The 17,782-nt window shown below is 51.6% G+C and overlaps 5 protein-coding genes and 1 long non-coding RNA gene across 6 annotated transcripts in view; 3 read left to right on the top strand and 3 right to left on the bottom strand.

The window, feature by feature from the left end:
- LOC120443734 (neurotrimin) overlaps positions 1–7,838 on the top strand; it is a 34,197-nt gene extending 26,359 nt beyond the window's left edge. The window contains exons 8-10 of the mRNA XM_039622989.1: positions 4,724–4,866; positions 6,330–6,494; positions 6,586–7,838. Coding sequence (XP_039478923.1) covers positions 4,724–4,866; positions 6,330–6,494; positions 6,586–6,782 — 505 coding nt within the window. The 3' untranslated portion in view covers positions 6,783–7,838. The remainder of the gene's footprint in view (positions 1–4,723; positions 4,867–6,329; positions 6,495–6,585) is intronic.
- LOC120443733 (neprilysin) lies at positions 18–2,153 on the top strand. Its single transcript, XM_039622988.1, has one exon. The coding sequence runs from the start codon at positions 18–20 to the stop codon at positions 1,983–1,985; it is 1,968 nt and encodes a 655-aa protein (XP_039478922.1). The 3' UTR covers positions 1,986–2,153.
- On the bottom strand, positions 2,265–4,481 carry LOC120443732 (membrane metallo-endopeptidase-like 1). Its single transcript, XM_039622987.2, has one exon. The coding sequence runs from the start codon at positions 4,329–4,331 to the stop codon at positions 2,265–2,267; it is 2,067 nt and encodes a 688-aa protein (XP_039478921.1). The 5' UTR covers positions 4,332–4,481.
- Positions 7,839–8,363: 525 nt separating the features above from the next.
- Positions 8,364–13,184, bottom strand: LOC120456717. Its single transcript, XM_039643703.2, has 3 exons — positions 13,046–13,184; positions 10,349–12,359; positions 8,364–10,282 (listed from the first exon to the last, which is right to left on the bottom strand). The coding sequence occupies exons 2-3, from the start codon at positions 12,146–12,148 to the stop codon at positions 8,483–8,485; spliced, it is 3,600 nt and encodes a 1,199-aa protein (XP_039499637.1). The 5' UTR covers positions 12,149–12,359; positions 13,046–13,184; the 3' UTR covers positions 8,364–8,482.
- A 68-nt stretch (positions 13,185–13,252) lies between these two features.
- LOC120456727 lies at positions 13,253–13,643 on the top strand. The gene is made up of 2 exons (XR_005616859.1): positions 13,253–13,387; positions 13,457–13,643. It is a non-coding gene; the product is annotated as an uncharacterized LOC120456727 (long non-coding RNA).
- Positions 13,644–15,416: 1,773 nt separating this feature from the next.
- On the bottom strand, positions 15,417–17,750 carry LOC120458413 (endothelin-converting enzyme 2). The gene has a single exon (XM_039646048.1). The coding sequence runs from the start codon at positions 17,464–17,466 to the stop codon at positions 15,505–15,507; it is 1,962 nt and encodes a 653-aa protein (XP_039501982.1). The 5' UTR covers positions 17,467–17,750; the 3' UTR covers positions 15,417–15,504.
- Positions 17,751–17,782: the final 32 nt, after the last annotated feature.

Below are 17,782 nucleotides of genomic sequence, written 5' to 3' on the forward strand. Positions count from 1 at the left end.
TTTCGGCTCAGTTTACAATGGGTTGGATTGCCTGCCTGTTGATCGCTTCCATTTGCGCTGCCACCACAGCCCGCAATGCCGAGTCACAGGCCAACTCATGGCTGATGAGCGACATCCTCAGCTACGTGGCGGATGATTCCAGTGCGTGCGACAACTACTACCAACATGCCTGCGGCAAGTACGCGGAGCGACACATCGACGATCCCTTTTCGGAGATCATCCAGATGCTGGACCACAAGTTAAACGGAAACCTAGTCCAGCTAATGGACGAACTGCACCAGCGCTCCCAGGCACCTGCCTTCAACAAGTCCAGCGTGGAGGCCAAAACACTGCGTTTCTACCAAACCTGCCGTGAAGCTCCACAGAGTACACGCAAGATGCAGCACTACCTTAGACTAACTTCTCCTGGCGAGGCAATCACATGGCCCCAGTTCACGCCCCGCGGCAAGCCCTGGCCCAAGGATCACTTCAATTGGATGAAGGCCTTGGGCCACCTATACCGCTACGGGCTTACCAATGTTCTGATGAACGTGTTGGTCATTCCGAGTGTTAATAACACGAACCAGTTCATACTGGACCTTAGTATGCCCAGTCTTGAAGGGGACTCGCAGCACCTGGGCAGCTTTCTCAATACCCTCGCCACTCTTAATGCCATGGGTGTGCCGACGAAGAGCTCGATACCCCTTGCACGGAAGATCAGAAGGCTGGAGACCAACATAAGGGTCCTAACCGAAGTGGACGACGATGATAATACCGAGATTTTGACTTTGCGCCAGTGGGAGTACCAAACGGGCTACGCGTGGCAGGATTTCATCGAGTCCATAGTTGGCCACAGTGTCTCAAATCGATACTTGGTGCAGACCCAAAACGTAAAGTACTTCACGGCCCTTAAGCGCCTGATGGACTCCACAGACGCCGAGGTGGTGGCCAACTACATTATGACCCGATTCGTGCTCTACCTCGTGGGTGACAGCATGGAAAGCAGTGAGCCCATCGAATGCGTCAAGGATGTGCGACGCACCATGAACCTGGCATCGGACCTGCTCTACAAGGAGCGCTTCCTTAATCCGACGACCCTTCAGCAGTACACCCAGGAAGTTACGCAGATCTTTGACCAGTTGCGTCGGCGGTTTCTATTGCAAATCGGTGAGAATCGCCTTGGGCTGACCAGGGAGCAGTGCAGAATGGTGGCCACCAAGGCTCAGCATGTCGTGCTCAACATTGGCAACATGCCAAAAGGACGTGATCATCGTAACTTTGTCAGCCGGCACTATGAGGATCTAGTGTTTCCACTCGCTGATTTCGACTACGCACGGGAGCATCTTAACCTGTTGGAGTTCCGCACCAGAAAGCAGGTTTTACAACTCGACCAACGTGCTCCGAGTCCCGAGGAGTTCTTTTACATGGCCGAACCCGACGTGGCCATGAGCTCCAGTCCCTACTATCTAACGCGGCAAAACGTCATCGTGGTGCCACACGGACTTCTGCAGGAGCCATTCTTTGCGGCGGATAGCCACGATGTATTCAAGTACAGCCTGCTGGGATTCGTCCTTGCCCACGAGTTGATGCACTCCGTCGACACCACGGGTCTTAACTTTGACAGTTACGGGAATGTACACGAAATCGGCCCGCAAATATCCAGTTCGCCGCGATTCGAGGAGGGACTGGAGTGTCTGAACCGGAACAATACCCAGTATCTGGACGAGCGCATTGCAGACATTGCCGGACTGGATCTGGTCTATTCCACCTACTTTCAGAGCAACTTGCAGAGGAGTCAAACCGATTTTACCACCATTCCTCCGCAACAAATCTTCTTCCTCAATCTGGCACAGTTCTTCTGCGACGACAGTGATTCAATTAACTTTGTTGACCACGACAACGACCAGGTGCGTCTGCATCAAATGCTCAATGGGTTCGCTCCATTCCACCAGGCTTACGGCTGTCCAGCAAAGAGCAATCCGCCCGAAAAGTGCCAGCTGTGGTAACAAGTTCCCAGTTCCGACCGATTCAACTTGTCCTACATTACCAAAATAAAATGTGAATCGGATCTTTTGATACCCTTCGGACATGAATCAAAAATCTGTCTTTAAAAATCAAAATCAAATTGTATATAAAACTAACTTAAACAATAAATTAAATGTATCCGAAGTTCACTACCTCATCGGCCAGATACATTCACTCAGCGTTTAAAACACACTTGCTTGGGTGAGATTCTATTTATTCATAACTGGATCCTGCGATGTCCTGAGATAGCGGGAGAACCATTACCATATGCGGCACCGCTGGCTGGCCTGCATCTTGGCCTTCTTGTCGCACCCGAACTCCCTTGCGAACTCCTCAAAGTTGGCCAGCGTCTGCATCACACGCAACTCATCCGCGGCGTGCTTCAAATGTGCCTCCGACTGCGAACGCGGACTGAGCACTGGTGTCCGGCCGCAAAAGAACTGGGCGAAGGTGATGAAGAATAGCTGCCGCTGGCTGAATTGCGGCATCAGAGGATCCCTCGGCTCCCGCTTGTCCCGCACCCCGAAGAAGGTCTCATAAGCCAGCCGCAGGGCCACAAAGTCGGCCAGCTTCTCGTCGATCCACTTGGAGCCGGTGGCCATCTGCTGCTGCAGACACTGCAGCCCCTGTCTAAACTGTCGACTGGCGCCGATCTCCTCCACGGGTCCCATGATATTTCCCAGGCCATCGTAGTCCATTCCCGACATGTCGAAGCCGTGTGCCAGTTCGTGGGCCAGCACGAATCCCATAACGGCGTGCTGCTGCAGGGCGCTGATGTTTCGGTGCCAGATGGGCAGCTGGAGCAGACCGTGAGGCACCAGGACCAGATTGCGGGGTCGCACATACAGCGGTGACGAGTTGCTGGCCTCCCAGCTTTCGGACAGGTAGCTCAAGTTGCTGCCCGTGGAATTGGCGAAGTTTGTTGCGTTCATGGAGAGCAGATCGTGGTTCGCCTCTACGCGTTGGCGCAGCAGGACCAGCTGGTTGCCGTAGAAGGAGTGGCCGCTCAGGTCGACGCGAACGTGGTACTGCTCCACGTCCTCCACTTCCTCCGGCTGAAAGAAGCCCATCTGCAGGTGCGCAGCGCGAAGCTTCTGCTGCAGGATGTGCACCAGAGGTGGCGATAGTCTCATCCGGTTCTCAGCCAAGATCTGGCCAAAACGCACCTTCAAGCGCTGGAACAGGGAGCGAACGTAGGACTCGGATTCCGGGTCGGAGAACTGCTGGCCCACTAGCCAGCTACTGGCCAGGGGCATGGACCTTCGGAGGGCGGCCACGCACTCACCACGTGAGATGTCCGCGGGACCCTGCTGCTTGAGGAAGGCCAACCACTTGAGCATGATGTAGCTGCAGACGGTGTCCGGGCTCTCCGATTCCACCAGGTCGCTGAGGGCCCGGAGGTACGGAATATTCTCGATGATCAATGTGGAGCGCAGATCCAGCTCGAAGTCGATGCGCACCTGGCGCATAAAGGACAGCCACCGTAGCTGGGGCAGGTACGAGTCCAAGTAGCCCAGCTGCATTTCTCGCGGTCCTTCGTCGTCCTCCAGCTCCTGCAGGCGGTGCAGCTTCCGCTCAAAGTCGTCCACCTGCCGGGCCAAGGCGTTGGCCGTGCGCTTGGTCTGCCCAATGTCCAGGAGCAGCTCGATCATTGCTCCTTCACCCGTGGGCTGCGTCTCCTGGCGACTCGGCTTGTTCACATAGATGCTGTAGTTGCGCGAGTCATCCCATCGGGGCAGGACCTCCTCTCGCAGCAGCACTCCGTTCAATCCGTGCAGACGCAGTCGCCCCAAGGTGGTTATCCAGTCGAACTGCTCCGGACGCCAGCCGCGACCCACCGATGGCCACTGGGTGGAGTTGCTGGGCGGCAGGAGCTGCAGGTACTTCTTCAGGTTGTACGGCTTAAGGCGTTTGCACGAACGGTAGTAGAGTCGCATCTGCTCGAGGATCGAGGAGTCCGAGGACTCCAAGGAGCTCTCATTCCTTCGCCGCAGCAGCAGCTCCAGCTTGCGGTTGACGGAGTGGTCTATCAGTCCCAGGGTATCGGTGGGCAGCAGCTGACCTTGGTATCGCTGCCGATCCCTGGCCCAATCCCGGTCGCGCAAGGAGTGCTGCTCCTGCTGCTCCTGCTGCTGGATCTGCCAGTTGCCGCAGGCATACTGGTAGAAGTTCTCGCAGGGACGCGCCTTCGTGTCCATGTAGCTCAGCAGCTGCGCGGCCAGCATTTCCTGGACGCTCTGGGGGGCGTTGGTCTGGCGACAGGCGGTGGGCGTGGTGCGCCAGGCCAGCGAAAATATGAGCCAGGCCACCAGGCTGAGCTTCAGCATGATGGTTTCGACTGTGACAAATTGCAACTGGCCGGACTACGACGATTCGCCCGGATCGCGGACACTGCGGACTAGAGCAGGCCATCGCCTGTCAGTCATCATCGTGGGAGTAGCAGTGGATGCTAGCTAAATGTATACACCACACTAAATGTAGGATATAATATTACTTAACTTTAGATCGGATCTTCAGCACCTGAAGCCACTGTACTCAGTCGGCTAGGTCGCATTTTGATTAGACATAAGTGCGCGCTTATCAGTTTCACCTTGGCCTTGATACCCGATTGTGGGCTGTGGGCAGTGGACAGTGGGCTGTTGTGGGACTGACCCACAATGAGCACAATGGCTGTCATTGAACTTGCCTCACGCTGATGCCTCCGCCTCTCCACTTTCAGTACCGAAACCATACCCGGCCATCCGTCGTACAAGGCGACCATGCGGCTCACGATTACCAACGTTCAGAGCAGCGATTACGGCAACTACAAGTGCGTCGCCAAAAATCCTCGGGGCGACATGGACGGCAACATAAAGCTCTACAGTAAGTGACTAGGCTATATGTGTTATTTATACCCTTTGATATTGCGCCACAGTCGCAGCTAAACGCATATTTACAACCCCACCACTGTAAATGAAAATGGGCGACAGTATTTTTCGGGGGGGCTTTAAACTCAAAACTCCGACAGAGGACGCACATTGGAAGTTTCATTTTGTATGATTTCGAAGTTCCTTTCCTTTATAAGTAGTTATAATTCCCTAATACCCTTTCATATACAGCATTAGGTTAATATACTTAATAAGAAAATTACGCGTTTAATTTCTTCTCACAGACCTTTTCGTTTTATCCCTGCTCCGTTAACGGGGCGTATGCGCAATCCACACGACCGGCAATTAGAGCCACTGCAGGGTCAATAAAGTGTCAATATTGTGTCAATTTGCTAAATTACTCCCCAGTCACTGTTTGGAACATTAAAGCACAGCTCGGCAGCAGCGATTCCGATTACAAAAGTTCATAAAACAAAATAAAATGCCCGCTCGCTCGTTGGTGGTGGAGGGGTCCACAAAAGCCAACAAGCCCACCAAGCCACCAAGAATGGCGAATGTGAAAAGACAACTTAATTTATATATACACGGTTTTCATTCTGCTGCCACAACAATGGGCAGCCCATCGAAAAGTGGGTGTCGTTCTACCAATTAAAGGTAACAATGGCCGCATCGATAATAGAAGGGGCAGCTGCGACAATGAGAACAATGAACCTGTGACAATTTTATTGAGTGGCCAGGAGGCGATACAGTCGCAGAAAGGCGCCATCAACATGGGCATGGCAGTGGGGTATAGTTTCGTGATTCCCAGCCGCGGCCCAAGGCCAAGTGTCAAGCCCAATAAATTTCCTCTACAAATTGTCTTCAATAATGCCAGCGAAGGGCAGCCAGTCGAGAAAAAGAGCCGGGTGTTGGGAATCCCCCGGGGAAAAGGGCCAAGAAATTGAAAAGAATCGGGAAAGGTGCGGGGAAGATGCGGGCTGGGGCAAACGGATTCCACTGAATTTACGATGGCTGATAAGTGAAGACAATTCGGCTGGGAAACCGAAAAGATCTGTTTAGAAATCGAGCAGGACTTTGGCGCTGATGGGCTGCACATTTTTGGGGCGGGACTGGCTTATAACTCACAGTTAATTTAAGTTGTTTATGGATTGTTTCCGCTTCAGCAATCCACTGTTATCCGGGATCTTTTTTTTGCCCAGACTAACCCTTTATTTTAATTACTACACTGCTCAAATAAGTGCTCAACTAATTCAAACTTTTCCAAATCTGCGCTTTGGTTCTTTTTATTTTTATACGCTCTTTAAGAACAACAAATGTATCAGAGAAAGTGATTTTCGCTTGCATGTAAAGTTACACTTTCCTCATCTATCTAGCTACTTTTTTGTAATGCTAATGCGACCGCTCCTTTTTGTGGAATAATTTCTAACGATTATGTACCTCGTGTTTTTCTCCGTGTAGTGTCCAGTCCGCCGACAACACAACCGCCACCCACAACCACAACGCTGCGGCGGACGACAACAACCGCGGCGGAAATCGCGCTGGACGGCTACATCAACACGCCGCTGAATGGCATTGGCATTGTGGGCGAAGGACCCACAAATTCGGTGATTGCGTCCGGCAAATGTGAGTAGTGCCCAGCGAAGGCTGGGAACGGGATGTTGATGTTTGGAGAATGAAAACGTTGCACATTTTGGTTATCTGTTATCTGTTGCAGCGAGCATTAAATACCTATCGAATCTGAACGAGATTGACAAGTCGAAGCAGAAGCTGACGGGCAGCAGCCCCAAGGGATTCGACTGGTCCAAGGGCAAGAGCAGTGGGAGTCATGGCATCCTAGTGGCATCCACTTGGCCCCTCACCTGCTGCATCCTCGCGCTCCTCGCGCTGCTGGCGAGGCACTCTTGTGGTTGAGAATTATGAGCGATTTCCATTTTCCATTTTAATAAAGTGCCATTACAAACTGTCGAATTGAAAGGTGTACGATGCCGATGCATACGATTAGCCATAACAACAGTGTAATTAATTAAGCGAATTGCTATTCGCAAACGTTAACGAATTCAGGCTTTGGTTTTCCCCTAAACTCCCCCTCTGCAGCCCATTAATATTTGATTGCGTTCGGTGCCGAAAACCACAGCATGTTATTAGGCAAACAAAGGTACCAAATTAATGAACCTCGCATATTTGTTTACAACTCGTTCGGCAGCACTCTTAAATATTTTCTACACATTCGGTTGGTTCAAAACTACTATCAGTTTACATCTATCGGCGAGGGTATGCGACATAATGTTGCAAAAAGCATTTCAGCAGAGCCAAAGCAAAGCAAAAGCAAAATACATAAATCCCGGTTAGTTAGAAATAAAACCAATTAATTTACATAAACAAGTGGAAAAAATATACCCTTCAAACGATGCCAAATTGTTAAAAAAAGCGCACTCACCTGCAAGCAAACTGTAAATAAACGCGTATATGCATGGATAAAACCCAAATGCAATTGTAAATTATGTACTCGTTATAGGCATTAGAAATGGATGTTCATTTGTACGAGAGTAGGCATCAAACCATTTAAAAACTAGATACTTGACAGGAAAAAGAAAGGCTTAAATACTCTAAAGAAACCAGGCACCTAAAATGCATTAATCAAAAACCATTAACCTAAATAAGTAAATAAGCAAATATGAGATACGAATATTCACGATTGAAGCGACAACTGTTGATACATAATTTAGTTAGCTGATCAGTTTTAATAAGGGTTTACATTTGAGAAATAATCGAGTTGCCATAAAGCCAAATCCAAATATGTAAGTTCTAAACTACTCATACAGAAATATATATATATTTAAATACCTACATATATCATAGGCCTTAGTTTGTGTTTCTTAACGATAAGAGTGATAATGTATATTTATTAACTTGCTCCCCGAGCGGAACAAACAGGCACTGCGAAAGAAACAAATAAAATATCTATGTATTTGGGATTGCTTCTTAACTCTAAGACGCCTTTTATTTCAGTGATCTCATTGCGATTTTCCACAATTTAACAATCAAATCAAATGTTTGACACCCGCACAAAAATAACTATTATTCACAGGATAAAAAGTTTATTTTGTAAATGCCGAAAGGATGTCAAAAGGAATTTAACCTTATGGAGAACAAGCAAGGTTTTATTGCATTAATAGTTAGCAGTTTCATTTGATACCGTGTTTGCGCAGCACTTGTGCACATGAAATTGTTATTGAACCGGACTCAGTTCCTCCTTTTTGGCCCTAACCGATTCCCTTGGCCACTGGAATTGCACAAACATGTTTTCCGTGGCTGGAAATGTCTGAAGCTGATGCAACAGGAGCATTTGCTTGATGAGAGCAAGGAGAAGGAGCCAAGTGCCTGCCGGAAACGTGATGCTTGCCAAACTTCTACGTGTCTGCAGGATGGCAAGGAGCTATGTCTTCCAGGACTCCAGATTTGTTTAGCTCCCAAAGAAAAATGCTGAGTGGCTTTAACTTTTCTGTTTAAAGTTTATTATCTAAAATCTTTGTAACATTATATGTTAATACATAGGAACTAATTGGTTATATAATCTTAAAGTAAAATCAGATCCTGAGGACGTAGCACGCTCAGACCTCCACGGCCCTGCGGTCCATCAGTGTGTCGAGAATCTTGTCCATGTGCTCGCTGCAGTTGGCCAGGCACACATCCGCATACTCGCTGAGGAAGTACATGAAGCTCTCGAGCTGCTCCATCGAGCAGCCGCGGAAGCCATCGTCGCGTCCAATATTGTCGATGGCCCGGATGATGGAGCGCAGCTTGTGGCCATACTGCGGCGTATTGCGGCAGTGCTCCAGCGAGGAGTCCGCCAGATTGGCGGGCTTGGCGTAGCTGCGAATGCGCTGCTCCACACTGCGAAGTTTGGACTGCTGCTGCTTAAGCGTCTGCATCATTTGTGGCACGGACATGGCTGGTGTGGTGGCGGCAGACGGAGGTGCCTTGGCGAACAGCTCGTCCAGGGGAACCGCCTCGTAGTCCAGGGAGAAGAGGTCCGGCGAGAAGGACAGCCGACCACTGTTGTTGCCAAAGCTATCGGATTCGAACTCCGTCTGATCCAGGTCGCTGGTCTTGATGGCCTGGTTGGCAGTGATGCTGCTGTTGGGCCAGGAGTACTTGCTGCGCCCCTCCAGGCCATTGCTGGCACCCGCCTGCAGACCCACCAGCATGCTGTAGCTGCTCTCGATCGAATACTTCTGGGTGGTGGGCCAGAACTCCGGCACGCTGCTGAATTCGATGTGGTCCACGCCGAAGCGCAAATCCGACTGCTCTCCGTTGAGGAACGCGAACAGGCGCTCGATCTTCTCGCCGGACATCAGTTTGCCGCTGAAGGGCACGGCGAGATCTCCGCTGGCGAACCAGTAGTGGGAGCAGCCCTTCACACTGGGCGGACGCTCGGGCAGCGATTGGCGCATGGATTCGGAGCTCGCAGCTCCGCGATGGAACTTGTGACCGTCGATGCCAAAGGCCAGGTCACGAGTCTCCCAGCTTTTCTGCGTGAAGATCTCGTAAAGCAGACGCAGGCGTTCCGGGCTGTTCTTGAAGATTTCCAGCGAGACAGTGAAGTCGCCCGAGGTGATCCAGAACATGGAGTGCGCCTTGCTGGTCGGACTTTCATCCTGGGAGTTGTCAATCTCGACTGTCGGGGCATTGGCGAAGAACTCCCGCTCGCTGCACGGCGTGGAGGGTGTGCTAGAGGTGGCGTCCAGGTCGAGCGGATGATCCTCTCGAATTACTTGCATGGCCAGGGAACTGCGGCGAGGTCGCTCCTGGATGAGAATCGGACTGAACAGTTGCTGCTGCGCCGGACTGGAAGCGTGGCGTCCTTTGACGGGCGTTGAGAAACCGGAGGGCTTCGAGTCCGTGCCTCCCACCGAGGATCGGCGTATGGGACTGTTGTCCATGGGATCGTTCGAGCACGTCTCAAAGCCCTGATCCACGAAACTGTCCCGCATGGCTTGCACCAGGGATTGCCTTGGTGTCTGACTGGGAGACTGATCGCTGTCTGCATTCGGCGAGGGCGATGACATTACGGTGAGTGTGTACGCCGACTTGATCTTCCGGGGCGAGTTCATGTGGCGCATCAGTGACTTGTCCAGCTCGATGAAACTTTGCTCGGGCAGTGGCAGTGAAAGTGGGTTACAGGTGGCTCCGGACTTCTTTTTGCCTGCTCCTGCAAGCGGCGGCTTGTAATCGGAATCGGAGTCCGTTGACGTTATGGCCGTGGCCTCGACAATGGAGTTCTCCTTCTTCCAGGTGAGAGTGCGGCGCATCTTCTTCTTGCGTGGCGGACGCTGGGGCTTGGCGAAATCAAATTCACCTGACTGCATGTCATCCTTTGGCGTGTCGGGCTGGGATTCGTCGCTGGTTATCTGCGAGAGAAAGTTAAGCACAATGAGTTCACATTCTGGCATCCACTTGTTAAAGATATCACTTACCTTGGGCAGAGTAGACAACCCGGATTCACTTTCCTCAGCCTCGGATTGCTTGCAGCTGGATGCACTGGAGGTAACCTGGCTTAGACTGGGTCGTGGAGCCGGCACTGGCGGTGCCTGGCGCTTAATGCGTCTCGGTGTGACTTGGACTACCGGATCCTCGGCCGTATCCACCTCCTTCTTTTCCTCGACTTGTGCCACCTTCTTGGACTCGTTATCCAACTCCAGTTTGGCAATGGCCTCCTCCAGAAGCCGCTCGACCGCGGACTTTTGGCTGACATCCTCCGGAGCAGCAGTGCTCGGCTCGAGGAGCGGCTGCTCCAGAAGCTCACCCTCCTCGGTGGCTATCTCGATGGTCTGCTGACCGTTAGACACACTCGTAATGTCGAACTGCACCCCATTCTCCGAGCTGAGCCAGCTGTAGAACAAAGTCTCAAGGTGTTCGTTCTGAAAAAACATTTGGTTATCCGCACCGGAGCGCTCCTGCCGAGTGCGTCGTATCTTCTTGGGTGGCGCATAGGCCTCCGTTGGCATGGCGGTGCGAATTGCGTCGAGGTTTCGCTTTTGGGATGGCTCACGGGCATGCTCATCGCTCTGGCGGTCCAGGCAACGGCGTGGTCGTGCCAGTGGAGCTCTGCGCTCCGGACTTGGCTTGAGGATCACGGTCAGGGTGCTCACATGGAGCTGGGAGGGGCTTGTCTCCGATTTGCTCTCAGCCGTCTTGGGCGGAGAGACACCACCGGGCCGTGGTGGCGATACCGGCTCCAGGATGCACTTCGCCTCCAGCTCCTGGGCGAGATGCTTGACACTGGCTTGCCGTTCAGCCACCACCTCGCCTCGGGCCACCTGCTTGTTCACCTTCTCCTTGAGATCCGCGGCATGGGCATTGAACTTGGGATGCTTGGCTGCCATGTCGCCGATGAACTTGTTGAACAGCAGCGCCTTGTCCTTGACGCTCAGCTCGCGGAAAACTTCCTCGGCCACCAGGCAGGGTCCATGCACTGGCGACTCTATGGGCGACACCAGGCGATTCTGGACCTTGACCTCCGGCGACAACTCGTTTTGCAGCTGAACATACTGCGGTTCCTCCGTGCGTCGCATTACCTGGCTGATCTTCGAGTTAAATAGCTGGGCCATCTCCTTGACCTTCATGGGCAGCGAGGCGGATGCCTTTCTGGAACCCTGGTAGACAGAGCGTGGCGTCTCCATCTCCGGCAGCTGTTCGTACATCTGCTTGAGCTCGCTGATCTTGAGGTGACCACTGCCAACCTTTGGCTTGGGCGGCGTAACCGGATCCGTCTGGAGGGCCAACTTGGCGATGGTGCTGGCCACTTTGCCCGTGGTTGCGGCTGTCTTGGTGGTGCCCAAGATCTTTGTTGGCGTCACAGGCACCTCTTCGTCGAAGTACTTCATCAGATTCTCGATACTGGACAGGTCCAGGTCGGTAACCTGCACTCGGCGCAAACTCGCAAACGAGTTTTGGTGCTCCAGCGCTGTCAGGAAGCGGTCGTCGTCCAGCGAGGAGATCTCGAAGAGTTCCTCCCTGGTCATCGTAGCTCGGAGCAGGCCACAGGCGGTGCTGGCGTCTCCAAAGCGACAGGAGCGACGACGTTCCTCGATCTCGGCGTTCAGCTGCAGTAGCTCGCTGAGATCCTCACTGTTCATGGCTGCGGTGTCCACCACCATCTGGTTGTGCTTGGATGAGCTGTTTGGCGTGGAATTTGTCAGGACCATTGTTGGATTAGTTTGCTGTCTGGTTGTTGACGTTAGACGTTTCAGTTTGTAACTGTGGCTTTCTGGCATTTTACTTATGGTTTATATACATTGAACAGGTAAAATATGAACTGGGTGCAAATTTTATTACCCAACCAATACCTCAGATTCCTCCTTAATCCACCTACCAGCGATCAGGTAAGATTAACAGCCACAGCTGTCGTATCGATGGATTTTCCTCGCGCTAACCGTTATTTAATTATTTTCGGGAACCTTTTCGCTATAAATAAATCCAGGTGACCTGAAACAGGGAAAACAGGTAGGGAATATTAGGGCTGTGCAATCGATTCCTGACGCGGAAAATGAAAAGTTCTAGAAAGAAGGTACAGCCAAGGGTTCACTCGAACGACAGCTGCACGGAAAGTCCTTAAAATTTAAATTCCAATTATTAGTGCAGTAACTCGGCGAAATCAACTCCCAGCATCATCATCATACTGCAGGCGAACGAATTTCCACGGAAAATGCGAGACTTAACAAGACTCAGGCGAATTGCAGCCACAATAAAAATCACACACTGAAAATTCTTCATCTGACTATTGCTGCAATTTTGAGAGGAAAAACGAACCGAATTCAGGTTCCCCAGGGACAAGCACAACTTTGCTTGCAGTTTGCCACAAAGTGACTTTCACACCGACGGAGCAGTAAAATGAAATCGGGGGCTGAGATTTGTGGGGCTCAGGTGGCAGAATAGAGCTGATGAGGTACAGAACTTGATGGGGAGTTCCTTCAAGGGATATATCTCCCAACTGCAGCATACTAACGATTTTTCAAAGTTTTTATTCGTTTTTATTAACCTTTAGCAAAAGGTAAAGGATTTTTAGCATAAAGCTTAGGAAGGAAGGGTATACGTGCTTACACATAACCCTTCTTTATGCTTTATGCCTTGGATATATAGATATAAAGTCGCAAAGCATTATAAACACTTACTTAGTTAAAGATTTGCATATTGAATAACGTTCTACTTTAGGCAGTATACAAGACAGAATTTAACACGCACAAGTTATTAATATTAAACAAATTACAAATTATTTTTGTAAACTGAAGACCACGGAAAAGCGTGGTCATTTGCGCCAATTAAAATACATTTAGATCGGTATCTGCCGGCTTTACGGAATTCTACAGCTGATAACAGAGCCAATCACCACGAATCAAGAATCAGCTGGTGGAGCAGCATCAAAGCTCAGTGCTTTTTAAACCGTAATCGTAACTTAACTCCAAATGAGCAACAAGTAGATGGATGGCAGAAAATTAAACTCACACTCAATATAGGTAAGTTAATACGACAGCATAGTGTTTCGTTACTATACTGATGAGTATATTACGCAAAACTGCTTACAGCTAAATTGCCTGTCTATCGCAAATGGATTGCTCCTGCGGCCTGAACTCGATCATATGTACCTTGTTTGGTGTCTGAATAAATTGCTATTTATGCCAAAAGAGGCACAACAAAATCGTTCAAATAGTCAGCAGTTGGTCAGCTAGCAAATACCCCAAAATGACAAACAAAGCAATACCCGAAATTCCATTTGACGCTGAAAAACATTTACAAACATTGTGGTCGCCAGCAGGAGCAGCTAAAATTCAGTGGATGCTTTATGATAAACTCATGTGGCTGGCGTTCCATGGCCATGGACACAGTGGTTCCACCTGCTAAGTAGCCACCGCTTCTGTCGGCGACACCAGAACGCGTATATTTGGTTTCAGATTTTGGGGCACCCGATTCGGGGTCGGGGTATGCAATTTTCGAAAATCTGAGCGGGGGGCGGGTTAATTAGACACTGGCAGTGCTGTATTGTTGGTAATTATTTCATTGCCGCAAAATCCGTTTACTCGCATAACATGCCCACAATCGTGCTGAATGACGATGCGCGACTTGTAATTTCATCAGCTCTATAAGTCAGTTTGTCTCTCTGTCTGTCTGCCTTCCAGTGCGCCGGCTTCGCTGGCGAATCAATCAATTCCGCTGGTGCACGTGACATGGAACCCCGAGTGCCGGGCGAGACCGCCGAGACCGCCGGAATCCGGGGGTCAAGGAACGGACCTCAGCCGAGCGGAGCAACGCCGCGGCGTGGCGATCAGAAGCAGCGAGTTTGTTGCTGGCTTCCGACTCACACCACACACCACACACCACACACCACACACCACACACCGCACCATGCGCAATTCGCCGCTCCGATTGCGTCACTTTCGTCGCTTTCCGCGTTCCGCTGGCCAAGCGGTTTATTTTAAAACTAATTATAAGGCAGCCCAAATATAATGCACAGTCGCTTTGGATTACATGAATGAATGAAATCCAGAACTGATAAGCCGCTCGATGGATAGACGGACTGGACTGGAGGTCTGGGGCTGGCTCTATCGCAATAGCCCATAGTCAGCATAATGCAACTGAGTTGTTTGGATGAGCTCTGCTGGAATTCAGACTGCTAAAGATGTGCTCATCCTATCCATTTAGCTGACTCGGAAATAGACGATAAAATAATGTGAAACATACCAAATTAGAACCGCAGCATATTGATTTAGATGTCTGAGGCATCATGCCCATTCGGATGGGTATTTCACATGAGTAGTTTGCGTCTCGAGGCATTCGTTCTTTATCGCCGAATCAATTCAAGCCCCCGATTCAAGTCCATTTGTGTGCCAAAGACAAACAGACAGTCCGCCGGCCATTCATCGGAAGCAACCACGTTGCGGGGCAAACCGCTGTTTGACACGCGGCTCACGCGCTATCTTCCCGGCAGGTTGTTAATGGCCCATTAATGCGGTTGCCAGGCGAACCCGACCGCTTGCCACGCCCCTTCTAGCCTCTGGACCCACGCGGCGTATGAGCGATGTGCGCGACGACCTTCAACAAGTTGCACTGTGCCACATTTTGCGGCGACCGACTTGTGGGTCTGGGAATCGAAAACGAAGTCGGCTGCCGGATCTCTGCGCAGGATGGGTGTTAATTAGCAAATAAATAAAAGCACGCCGCGTAACACATACGCACCGTGTGCCAGCCAGCAAAAGCTAATGAGGAAACCAGCCAAAGTTCAAGGTGCACAAAACACGAGTCGAAACATTTTGTACTTTTTAAAAAGTTGTGGCTCACACTGTTGAATATTTTCAGTGAAGCCCCCAATTTGGAAAGCTGTGTGTGAGTTAGCCCACTTTTTTCTGCCTGCCTGACAGCAAACATCCTGGAAGGGCATCTACTGCTCACCGATGTCTTGTCTATCACGTGGCACACGTAATTGAAAATTAACTCAGTCCGTGTCGGAAAATCCGCCCGACAGATGCGAACCGCATACGCAATTTGCTAAGCATAGAAGTTTATTCACAATACTTGGGTTCCTAATTAAAGCTATACACCGACTAGCAGTGGTAGTCAACGGCTCTGGGTATCGTCCTCACCAGAAGGGGCACTGCTCCGCGCTGGTCATACCAGAGCCAACGTGGCACCCAAACACCTCTGCGAACTGCGGCACCTGGCCGAGGGCGTAGTTGAGCCGCTGGCTGCCGGAGTCGTGGTACTGGTCGCCCTCATCGCCGCAGAAAAAGTGGGCAAACTGGAGGAAGTAGAGCCGCCCGTTGCCCGACCGGGTTAGCCAGTCGCCGCCGTAGGTCTGCAGGGCCAGCCGGGAACCGCTGACGTCCGAGGTGCGCTCGTTCAGCATTACGGCGCTGCTGTTCAGGCATCCAACACCCCCTTGGTAGAGCTCCACCACGCCCAACTGGTCACTGAAGTTGCGCAGATTACCCCGCGCATCGTAGTCCACCAGGTCCGTGTCCAAGGCGTGCATGATCTCGTGGCCCAGGGTGTTGGCCAGGTCGCCGTACAGCAGCGCTGGCCAGAAGTTGGCGTCGAAGAAGGGTCGCCTCACGTAGGAGTACGGCACAAAGATGATGTTGCCCAGGCAGTAGAAGTACGGCGTGGCATCGATGTTGTCCGGAAACTCGGGCGTGTGCATATTGAAGCTGTACCAGATGTCCCGCTCCTCCTGGTCCGAGCTGCTTTCCAGATCGGCGACGAGCGTGTAGTAGTACAGCAGGCTGTTCAGGTGATTCTCGTAGAAGTCGCTACCCACGCTCCATCGCCGGTCGCTGTGCCAGTAGAACTGCTCCGAAACGTTGGGCGGCAGATTGCCCACATTGATGCGCATCTGGTGCACCTTTGCCTGCAGCGAGTTCACCAGTTCCTGGCTAAGATTGAAGACGTTGTGCTGCACCCGCTGCTCCAGCTGGCTCTGCAGCTGCTGGAAGACGCTGTGGATGACTAGCTCATCGGCGTGACGCCGACGGGCGTAGAAACTTCTCTCGTACACATAGTTCATCGGCAGGTAAACGGAGCGACGCATGTGGCGAATGCAGCTCCTTCCCCGGGACCTCTGGCCCGTTCTCCAGGTGGCCAGCGGGTTGTGCGGCAGCTCCAGCAGGTGGCTGAGGAACCTTGCCAGGCTGTATCGATTGAGCAGAAGAGTATCCGCCGTATTGAGGTACTCCACAAGCCCCTTGATGGCGTCCAAGTCGTCCACCTGGAAGACGTGATCCCCGGCCACTGTTCTGCCCAGCTGCATCCTCAGCGCCTCGTCCCACTGCAGTGCCGGCACCGCCGTCCGAATCTGCTCCAGACTGTAATTTCGGAAGGTATCGTCCGCCGAATGAGGCTTCGCCAGTCGGACCAAGTTCTGCTCGAGACTTTTGAACTGCTCCTGCAGCTGGTGGAGTGGTGGCCAGGAGGAGCCATCCTGACACAGCGCATCATAGATGTCCTCGGTGAGAGTCAGGTTCAGGTGGTGATTGTGCGGCTGCAGGAAGATCATGTGATGGGTGGCGTTGTACCAACGCACCTCCACTTGGACGTAGTGGCCGTGGTAGCCGTACCGCCCAAGAGCCGCCAGCAGGTGCATCCAGTGCATGGAGCTCAAGGAGGCGAGCAGTTCGCGGTCCAGTAGCTCGATGTACCGCCTCAGGTCGGGCTTTTCCAGCACGAGGCATGACTGGTAATGGGCCAACACCTTGGCGTACATGGGGTATCCGTACTCCGGGGCACTGGGATTCCTCAGCAGTTGGAGGAACAGGTCCTCGTACTGGCGGTTGATCTGCGATTCGCTGATCATCGTGGCTGTGGTGTGGCTTCCGTGCCTCGCACGCCATTTGCCGCAGGCGTAGGCATAGAAGTCCTCGCAGGGATTCTGTTCGCTGTCCACGTAGGACATCAGGGTATCGATGTGCTGCTCATTGATTGTGGAATTGCACTCTCCGAGGTACGGACAACTCTGTTCAGGATCGGGAGATTGGGAGACCGGCACACTCGAACCGCAGGTGGCACTGCCCAGCAGGAGGAGGGCAGTCCATAGATTTCGCACCATTGCTCCCTGGAATTTCTATATCGTGCAATGGAATAGCAGATCTTTACGCGCGTTTGTTTCATAAGCTGCACCTGTACTGCGGCGCCTTAAAAAGTTCTTGTCTCTGGTGCTTAGATACGATCATTTCAAAGTAAAGCTGCTAATTGTATTCTAACCCGACGAGTTCTGCGATTTCGATTTTAGAGCCCGAGTCCGATTTATCGATGCTTCAGGACGAGTGTTGCGCGTTTGCCGCTTGCTCAAATTCAACTAAAATCTCGTTTCACGCGGTTTCGATTTTATGTACATATATTCCGTATGCCGTATGCCGTATTTC

The sequence above is a fragment of the Drosophila santomea genome, chromosome 2L, assembly GCF_016746245.2.
Source record: "Drosophila santomea strain STO CAGO 1482 chromosome 2L, Prin_Dsan_1.1, whole genome shotgun sequence".
Lineage (NCBI taxonomy): Eukaryota > Metazoa > Arthropoda > Insecta > Diptera > Drosophilidae > Drosophila > Drosophila santomea.